Genomic DNA, 10,358 nt, shown 5'->3' with positions numbered 1-10,358 from the left:
TCAGTCCCTTGATCTACTCAGTGGCTCAGCTTAGAAGAGCTGATTAACTACGAGGCTGACGGTGCCACTCAGAGTGCTGGGCCGGGGGTGGATTCTGCATGAGCCCTTGGATGTGTGTCTCTACGTAACTTCTGGTTAACACAGCGATCTTTATTTGTCTTTCTCTCAATGACTACAAACTCCTTTCTGGACAAGAAGTTACAGAAAAAGATAGATCAACTCAATATAAGGATAAGCATAGGTTACATGAACATGCTCTGGACTAACTTGTGAGGTAGTGAGCTCCCCAACTCTAGAGAGTATTCAAGCAAAGCCTGGACAAGGTATTTTTGGAAATGTTTCAGAGGGGCTTGCGCATCTGGCTACTGCATGGGCTGCTAAAAGACCCAATATCTCCCCCAACACAAAGATTTAATGATGTTGGTTGTGCCATTGTACTCATATTCTGTAAACTTCATAACCTCTAGGACCCAGTGAAATTCTTTGAAAAGGAAATAGAAGCAGTGAGACTATCTAAATAGGAAAAAAAAAAAAAGACCCAGAAATGGGTTTATGAAGGGTGGAAATGAAAAGTTCTAGAAAATGCTTCCGAAGCAAAAATTCTTGAAGCAGAAATGATTTCAGCTTCCAAACTTGTACATACAGCTGAAAACCAATACATCTTCCACTTCTGGGATGGTGGAAGGGACAGATACTCTGTTTGGGTGTCCGTAACAAGCATTCTAAGACCGGTGCCATCACATCAGGATGTTGCGGTGCCTAGGATGGTGGGGTCCCCACACCCTTATGGAGTGCTTAGTGTCTTTTCATAGGTGTGGAAGAATGAGGTTGCCTCTGAAGTTTACTGATCTCAGTTGAATCTGGAATGATGTTTAAAATCTCCAGGTCAAAAAGGAGGTTCAACCTTCCTAAGGACCCTCGAGCTGGGCTGGGTAGATCTAGAAATTCTTCCAAACCCTGAGCTCAGCTCAGGTCACAGACACTTATCAAACTTGGTGTTCTCCTTCCTGGCTGCGCCTCCCTGGGAAGGAGGAGCCCCCGCAGCAGCAGAGCCCACGTGATGTAGGGAAATCAGTCAGAGCGCCTGATTCCAAGGGAGTAACCAGCTCAGCTCACACACCAACCTATGAAAATTCTTTATTGTTAATTTCTTTCTCCAACAGATATATTTTTAGTTGAAATATGAAGCCACAGCAACACTTTGACTTTTCCTCTTCAGAAGATGAGACAGGCCGGGGTCGTCATTGTTACAAAAGCAAGGCCTGTGATCGTGACAAGGACAGGCTAGGGCAGAGACCACACACTCAACCAGGTATCCACCAGGTGTGGGCCCTTTATAGGAGCTACTGGTACAAAAAGGGGGCAGCCAGCAGTGTGGCCTTGACACCTGACTCCAGGCATGACGACCTGGAGGAGGGAGACGAAAGAACTCACCTTTCCCCAGGGCCTCAGTCAGACCTCCAGGCCGCTGAGCTGGGAGAGTGCGTGTGTGTGCACGTGTATATCTGAGTGAGAACACGGGTGTGCTCACTCACACAGCACACGCACACATGCGCTGCCCCTCCTGAGAAGATGCTCTCAGGTCCCTGCCAGGGTAGGGTTGTAGCTGTGTTCCCCACAGCTGACTGTCAGCTAACCAGGGCTAGGGGTGAGTGCATGGTGGAGGACACAGGGTCTTAGCCTGATGCTCGATCTGGGACAGGCTGATGGTGCCAGAGCACAGCGTGAACCACCCACTGACCATGGGGCTCTCCAGGGCTCGGTCATTTGGCTCCTGTGCACTTCATGACACTCAGGAGCCCCTATGGCCCGAGCCCCGAGCCCCAAGCCCCAAGGAAGGGGAAAGATTTGGTTCTGAGAGGGTGCCTCTGGGTCTGGGCACCTAGGGGCCTCAGCATCTACCAGCGTAGGGGAGGGTGGCGGCCCCCTTCCTGAGGACTGCATCTTTTTCCAACCCCTCTCCTCGGATCCCACACCTGCCAGTGATCCAGGGAGATAGGAGGACCACCTCCCTCCCAGGGAAGGCGGTGGCAGGTGGGAGGACTTAGGGTTCCTGCAGGAACACTAGACCTGCCCCTCACCCCCCACCTCCAGGACTGCCATTCTGAAATGAGTTTGCCAATTCTGGGCCTGAGTTTGGCTTAAGGGCCAGTTGAAGGGACTTGCTTGGTGAAGGCCCAGCCAGATGTCCCAGTGGCACTTCATAAACAAATGACACTGTCCCTTCCAGGCTGACCTGGAGAGAGACCCTTCCAAAGGCAGTGGAGTGGAGGGCATGGGCCTCCAATGAGAGAACTCCAGTGCTGGCCAGAACGTATTGCGCTGGCAGCAGACAGGTGGGAGCCTGGCTGGGGTAGGTCAGGGGTTGGTGTTTAGAGCTGGAGGTCTCCTGGGCCTTGTGAGCCAAGCTGGGGCTTTTATGTGGGTTCTGGGCTCCCAAGCAGAGACCTCTGCTAGATGACCTCCAGAGCCTTTTGGGGTCTCACACTGGGAGAAGCTCCTCCCCTTTCCAAGAGGACCCCCAGAATGAGGCCTCAGGAAGTGGTACACAGAGGGATGGCCAAGAGGACAGAGCTGGGTAGTGCACCTCTGCTGGGCCCGGCCCAGCTGGTGGGGCCTGGACGGTGTCTCGGCAATCCCTTTCTCACCAAGGGACACTGGCTGGTTGCCAGCTCATGCAGGCAATGCACGTAAACCCCGCCTAACGGTTACCTCTAGGCTCTGGGCTGTTCGGTTCAAGACGACACAAAGCTCCTCGGGGGCCCAACTTTCCAGCTGCTCAGGGTCCTTGGGATCACCTTGCTGGTGGAGGCAGGTGCACTCATTAAAGCAAATGTACTCTCCAGGTGGACCCTCAGGCCCAGAGCCCGCAGCAGAGGGGGGTTAATCCATGGCAACAGGAGTCATGGGTGAACCAATGGGAAACCAAACACACGCACCGAAAGCCAATCAAACACAAACCCCAAATGTGAAGGCAGCAGCAAGTTCTTTGTGTAATAAATATTGCAAAGCGCACTTGGTTTCTTTTCAAGTCAAATATAACGACTAATGTCCCAGACCCTGTTTTCTGCATTCAAAATAGGGAAGCCGTTGATATCAGCAGAACACCTGCAGCCAATCAAAGAAAAAACCGTTTTCCATTAACCAGCCAATCACAGTCCCTTCCCAGTTTAAGCAGCCAATCAGACCTCTTCACAATTCTAAAAAATGACCTAACTAAAGCACCAGAGCTCGGAGAGCTTCCAGGGAAGCCAGATACCGAGGCGCAAATTTTTTAAAAAATAAGAGTCAGAAATAAAAATAAAAGGTTTCTGTTGGTCAAGATTTAAAAAATAAAAAAGTTTCTTCCTGCAGCCAATCACAAGTCCATCCCTTTAAGCCAATCATAAACGCACCACTGGTGTCTCCCTTGATGCCAGCCCCACTGAGTAGCTGTGAGGTGGGATGGGGCAGGGCAGGGCTGGGTAGGGGAAGTGGGAGGTGGGGCAAGGGGGTCTGCTGCCACTCAGCCGGCCCAGGAGCCACATAGATCTCTTGGCCCTCAACAGCATCCAGGGGGTTCCAAGGGCTTTGCAGCTACTGCCTCCGGTCTTCCGTCTCCGACCTGGAAAACGCCATCACCACGTCCTCTGCACCTGCAGATAAGGGGACAAGGATCGCTGATGGGGCTTCCAGCATTGGCTTGTGAGCAGGACAAGCAAGGAGGCTGTGGCCAAGCTAGAGCTCCCGTCCACTAGGATCGCGGCACTTTCCGAGGACAAAGTGCTTCCGAGGAAGTCTTCCTCCCCTCTGGTCTTCCCTGAAGCCTGGCTGGGGACAAGGCCTGCAACCGTGCTGTAGGGCTACAAGGCAGGGCTGCCAGGGTGAGACTCAGAGGCTTGCTCAAGTCTACACAGCTGACAGGTGAGCCATTATGAGGCCCCAGGTGACCTGGAGCAGGGCTCAGCTCTGCTCACAGCCCTTGCTCCTGAGTTACCAAAGCCGGAGGCGGGGTGGCCCCTGGGAACCTCCCTCTTTCTTCTCAAGACTCACGTCTTGATGCCTTCGGAGGGTCTGGCTCACTGTAGTTTTAAATAGCCATTCCTCTTTGCAGCAGCTTCTCCTTCCCCCAAACCCAACACTTCTTCCAAGGAGCATGGTCGGGCCCATGTCCAGCCTACTGTCCACCTGGCTCTGACTGAGACAGATATGCCCACAATCCTTCTTTTTCTTTTTTTCTTTTTTGAAACGGAGTCTCGTTCTGTCGCCCAGGCTGGAGTACAGTGGTGTAATCTCGGCTTACTGCAACCTCTGCCTCCCGGGTTCAAGCGATTCTCCTGCCTCAGCCTCCTGAGCAGCTGGGATTACAGGCACAGGCCACCACACCTGGCTAACTTGTTTGTATTTTTAGTAGAGACGGGGTTTCACCATGTTGGTCAGGCTGTTCTCAAAACTCCTGACCTCATGATCCACCCACCTTGGCCTCCCAAAGTGCTGGGATTATAGGCGTAAGTCACCGTGCCCTGCCAATCTTTCTTTTTCTTTCTTTCTTTTTTCTTTTTTTGAGACGGAGTCTTGCTCTGTCGCCCAGGCTGGAGTGCAGTGGCGCGATCTCGGCTCACTGCAAGCTCTGCCTCCCAGGTTCACGCCATTCTCCTGCCTCAGCCTCCTGAGTAGCTGGGACTACAGGCGCCTGCCACCATGCCCAACTAATTTTTTGTAGTTTTAGTAGAGATGGAGTTTCACCATGTTAGCCATGTTAGCCAAGATGGTCTCAATCTCCTGACCTCGTGATCTGCCCTCCTCGGCCTCCCAGAGTGTTGGGATTACAGGCGTGAGCCACCACGCCCGGCCATCTTTCTTTTTCTTTCTTTCTTTCTTTCTTTATTTTTTTTGAGACGGAGTCTTGCTCTGTCACCCGAGCTGGAGTGCAGTGGCCTGATCTCAGCTCACTGCAGGCTCCGCCTCCCGGGTTCACGCCATTCTCCTGCCTCAGCCTCCGGAGTAGCTGGGACTACAGGCGCCCGCCACCTCGCCCGGCTAGTTTTTTGTATTTTTAGTAGAGACGGGGTTTCACCGTGTTAGCCAGGATGGTCTCGATCTCCTGACCTCGTGATCCGCCCGTCTCGGCCTCCCAAAGTGCTGGGATTACAGGCTTGAGCCACCGCGCCCCACCCATCTTTCTTTTTCTTAATCCTGAATTTGAGATTCTGGCCCAGGCACTTGTGAAATCACTTCTTTTGTCTTGTTCTCCAGAGGACAGGTTCTGATGAGCGGCCAGGATAGGCAGTGGCAGGAGGGCAAAGCTCAAAATGCTGACCCGCTGCCCACATCCACAACTGCCTGGGGAGGAAGGGGCTGATATGGCTGGGGAGAGGCTGTGGTCCAGGAGGTGACCTGCAGGGTCCCACCCTGACTCCCTGATCCGGTCCTGCTACTCTCGCCCTCTTTGTAAAAGGGCAGATCTTCACTTTGCCCCAAAAAGTACCAGTCTGGCTGCCCGTGGTCTTTCTGACATCTTGTCTGTACTACTGCAGGCATTCTCTCTGGGAGGGGGTGGATCGGAACAGGAGAGACAGGAAAGGCCACCCGAGGGTGGGCCAGTGTGGGGGGTGTGAAGCGAGGCTCCTGGTGTGTGAAATGGAGTGGCAGAGTGAGCTGGCCCCCACTCAGTGAGCCGGGTCTCCCCCACAGCCGGCATGTGATGACCTCCTTCCAACGGCTCTACCAAGAGAGGGAGGATGCACCCAGTCGTCAGGAGGGCCAGAGACGGAGGGCCCAAATACAAAGATGCAATGACAAGACACACCTTCTACCTGGCACTAGAGCACCAAGGTGCTGCTAAGGGAATAAGCCTTGTCACCTCCCACCGCCAGCCCGCCTTCATGGGGTTGTGGCTTTACCAGCACAACCTCCATTGCTCAGAAGGGAAATAAGCATCTAGAAGAGGGCATGAGTCGTCTGGCTTCCTGGGATGGGGCTCCCTCATTTGGGAAGCCCTATGAATCCTTCCCCTGTCTTCTCGGGAACATTCTGTTTTCGCCTGAGCCCTAGGACCACGCAGTATCACTGCAGGCAGAATTTTCCTAGCAACCACAGAATCCAAGATTACATCATCCCCTGCATGGCAGCTGAGTTGGTTACCTAACAGATGCCGACTTTTCCTGAGTGCTGCTTGCCCAGCTTGCTAATCAGAAGGGGGCTGGCAGGAGTCTGTGAAAGGGGAGTTGTCAGCAGAAGATGCCTTAGTGGCAGTGATGGTGGCAGCTCACTCGCTCCTCTCCCTGCCTGCCTCGTGGGCTTTCGCTCAGGGACCTTGGGCCTCTTGGTGAGCTGCAGGCGCAAAAGTAGCATGGGATGCCCCAGGAGGGAATGGTGCGTCTATAGAGGGAATGGGCCATTAGCTCCTCGGAGGAGCCCAGACCTGGGGACCAGGACTCCTGACTCCACAGCCTTCCCAATGTGTGTGCCTGTCCTGCACTCTGAGGGGGGGAAGGAAGTCATCTTCTCCAGGTCACACAGGGACTCTGATGGCTATTTAACAAGACAATTGAAGTAAAGGATTTGCAAGAGTCCTACCCTTCCCACACTGCCAGCTGCCACCCTCTTCCCTGGTGGCATTTATAGAGCCTCCCACTGTGCTGCTGGAGCCCTGCAGAGAGGAAAAGGCCTGCAGAGCTGCGGCCTGTCTGTGCTTTCTTCTGTTCCTTAAGGATGTTTTCCAGGCTCTACCAAAAGGATCTGCTTTCCTTTGGGACCAAAAAGAAGGCAGGCTCTCAGTTTTTCCAGAGCATTCTCTGACCTATCCTTGTCACTGGTCGGCCAGGTATTTGTCATTCAATAAGGTCTAGCCATGAACCTGACAGGCTTCTGGCTGAGGACACTGGTCCGCTTTTCCTCTTCTCTATGAAACTTGGGCCAGTAAGCGAATAGGGAGGGTGAGCTGTTACATTATGATCGTGACTCCATCCCTCCGAGCTGGAGTTTTAGAGCCAGGAGGAACCTCAGAGGTTGAGTCCTACAGTCTTTCCTTTGAAGGCCAGCATATGGCAGCTCCCTCAGGTATTCTCACTGTCTAGATGTACTGCAAAGAAGGCAGCAGACCAGCCCACTGCCTCCAGGCTGCCAGCTGGGTTTCCTATCCTGTTTTACAGATGAAGCTCTGTCTTCCCCCTTGGTACCTCTGCTGACACTATCTGAACTTGGGCTCAGAGCTTCTATTTGTCCCTTCCCACTAGATGCAGGTGAGCGTAGGAGGGAAGAGGTTGATCTGTCTCTCCTGTTCCACACTCTAACACATTAAAAGATAAGGATAGCCAAAACCCAATGACAGGATCATAAGAAAAGAGAACTACAGATGAGTATCTCACATGAATATAGATGCAAACATGCCCAACAAAATGCTAGCAAACTGAATACAACAACATACAAAAAGGATTGTATACCCTGACCAGGTGAGATTTATCCCAGGAATGCAAGGTTGGTTTAACATTTGAAAATCAATGACTGTAAAACACTGTATCAATAGAATAAAGGACAAAAACCATACAGGAAAAGCAGCTGATGAAATCCAACATAATAAAACCACTCAAGGCTGGGCGTGGTGGCTCATGCCTGTAATCCCAGCACTTTGGGAGGCAGAGGTGGGTAGATCACTTGAGGTCGAGAGTTCGAGACCAGCCTGACCAACATGGTGAAACCCTGTCTCTACTAAAAATACAAAATTAGCCAGGCATGGTGGCGCATGCCTATAATCCCAGCTACTCGGAAGGCTGAGGCAGGAGAATTGCTTGAACCTGGGAGGCGGAGGTTGCAGTGAGCTGAGATCACGCCATTGTACTCCAGCCTGGGCAACAAGAGCGAAACACTGTCTGAAAACAAAACAAAACAAAACAAACCATTCAACAAACTAGAAGAGAATACCTTCAATCTGATAAAGGTCATCTATGAAAATCCCATAGCTCTTATCATATTTGTGGTGAAAGCTCTCCCCTACCAAGATTATCAACAAGAAAAGGATGTCCACTTTCACCATTCTTATTCAATATTGTCTTGAAGGTTCATTCCAGGTTAGGAAAGTTAAGAAAAAGAGATAAAAGCCATCCAGATTGGAAAGGAAGAAGTAAAACTATCTCTATTTGTAGATGACATGATCTTATATGTAGAAAATCATAAGGAATCCACTAAAAAAATTGTTTTTTTTTTTTTGAGACAGGGTCTCACTCTGTCACCCAGGCCAGAGTACAGTGGCATAATCTTGGCTCACTGCAACCTCCGCCTCCCAGGCTCAAGCAATCCTCCCACTTCAACCTCCCGAGTAGCTGGGACTATAGGTGCGTGCCACCACATCTGGCTAATTTTTGTATTTTTTGTAGAGATGGGGTTTTGCCATGTTGTCCAGGTTGGTCTCGAGCTCCTGAGCTCAAGTGATCCACCCACCTTGGCCTCCCAAAGTGCTGGGATTACAGGCTTGAGCCACTGCACCTGGCCCACTAAAAAACTATTAGAACTAATAAACAAGTTAAAGGTACAGGATACAAGGTCAATCTACAAAAATCAATAGTATTTTTATACACTAGTAATGAACAATCTGAAAGTAAAATTAATAAAATGATTCCACTTATGATTGCATTAATAATAATAAAACAGGAACAAATTTAACAAAGTGCGAATTTTTGTGCTTTGAACAGTACACAACATTACTGAATAAAATTCAATACATGATCCCTATCAAAATCCCTTTCTTGGGGAGTTTTTAAAAACTGCCTTTTTTTTTTTGTAGAAATTGACAAGTTGATCCTAACATTCATATGGAAAGGCAAGGGACCCAGAATATCCAACACCACCTTGAAAAGAAGAACAAGTTGACTCACACTTCCCGATTTCAAAACTTACTACAAAGACAAGGTCAATGAGAGTGGGTGGTACTGACATAAGGACAGACATGTAGATCAGTGGAACAAAAATGAGCGTTCAGAAATAAACCCTCCGACTATGGCCAGTTGATTTTTGACAAGGGTGCCAAGACAATTCAGTGGGGAAGAACTGAACTAATAGATGCTGGGACAACTGGATATTCACATGCACAGGATGAAATTCGACCTTTACCTTGCAGCATCTACAAAAATTAACCCGAAATGGATAAATGACCTAAATATAAGAGATAAAGTTAGAAAAATCTTGGAACAAAATATAGAAACAAATTTTCATGACCTTGGGTTAGGAAATGATTTCTTTTTTTTTTTTTTGGACAGGGTCTTGCTCTGCCACCCAGGCTAGAGTGCAGTGGTACAATCAGCACTCACTGTGCAGCCTTGACCTTCTGGACCCAATTGATTCTCTCACCTCAGCCTCCTGAGTAGCTGGGACCACAGGCACACACTGCTACACCCAGCTAATTAGTTTTTTTTGGCTGAGGCGGGCAGATCACTTGAGGTCAGGAGTTTGAGACCAGCCTGATCAACATGGTGACACCCCATCTCTACTAAAGATACAAAAAAAATTAACTGGTCGTGGTGGCACATGCCTGTAGTCCCAGCTACTTGGGAAGCTGAGGCATGAGAATTGTTTGAACCCAGGAGCTGGAGGTTGCAGTGAGCTGAGATCGCACCACTGCATTCTAGTCTGGGCGACAGAGTGAGACTCTGTCTCAAAAAAAAAGAAAAAAGAAAAAATTGTTTTGACAGATGAGGTGTCTTCCTGTGTTGCCTAGGCTGGCCTTGAACTCCTGGGCCCAAGCCATCCTCTTGCCTCTACCATGTAAGGTACTGGGATTATAAGCATGAGCCTCCACACCTGGCAGGAGGTAGTTTCTTAGATATGATATCTAAAGCACAAGCAACAGAAGAAAAAAAATAAATGGAACTTTATCAAGATTAAAAACTTTTCTGTTTCAAAAGATATCATCGAGAAAGTGAAAAGACAACACACAGAATGAAAGAAAATATTGGCCGGGCACGGTGGCTCAAGCCTGTAATCCCAGCACTTTGGGAGGCCGAGACGGGCGGATCACGAGGTCAGGAGATCGAGACCATCCTGGCTAACACGGTGAAACCCCGTCTCTACTAAAAATACAAAAACTAGCCGGGCGAGGTGGCAGGCGCCTGTAGTCCCAGCTACTCCGGAGGCTGAGGCAGGAGAATGGCATAAACCCGGGAGGTGGAGCTTGCAGTGAGCTGAGATTGGCCACTGCACTCCAGCCCGGGCGGCAGAGCGAGACTCCACCTCAAAAAAAAAAAAAAAAAAAAATTTATATCCAGGTTATCCACTCTTCCTCCTCCTGTCCTCTCTCCCACCCTGTTTTTATTCTTTCTTCCCTCCCTTCTTCCCTTCTTCCTTATTCTCTCTCTTCCTCCGTTTCTTCTTCATCTTCCTTTCTG

General features: G+C 50.0%; 1 protein-coding gene across 2 annotated transcripts in view; it reads right to left on the bottom strand.

Annotated features, from left to right (window-relative positions):
• Window positions 1-1,121: 1,121 nt before the first annotated feature.
• Window positions 1,122-10,358, bottom strand: part of CTNNBIP1 (catenin beta interacting protein 1) — a 67,502-nt gene continuing 58,265 nt past the window's right edge. For both annotated transcript variants that reach the window (XM_023215299.2, XM_023215300.2), the window contains exon 5: window positions 1,122-3,635. In XM_023215299.2, the coding sequence (XP_023071067.1) occupies window positions 3,577-3,635 (59 nt within the window). In that variant the 3' untranslated portion in view covers window positions 1,122-3,576. The remainder of the gene's footprint in view (window positions 3,636-10,358) is intronic.

Source organism: Piliocolobus tephrosceles, chromosome 1, assembly GCF_002776525.5.
Source record: "Piliocolobus tephrosceles isolate RC106 chromosome 1, ASM277652v3, whole genome shotgun sequence".
Lineage (NCBI taxonomy): Eukaryota > Metazoa > Chordata > Mammalia > Primates > Cercopithecidae > Piliocolobus > Piliocolobus tephrosceles.
Note: the sequence above shows the minus strand (reverse complement) of the source record. Positions and strands in the feature narration are given on the sequence as shown.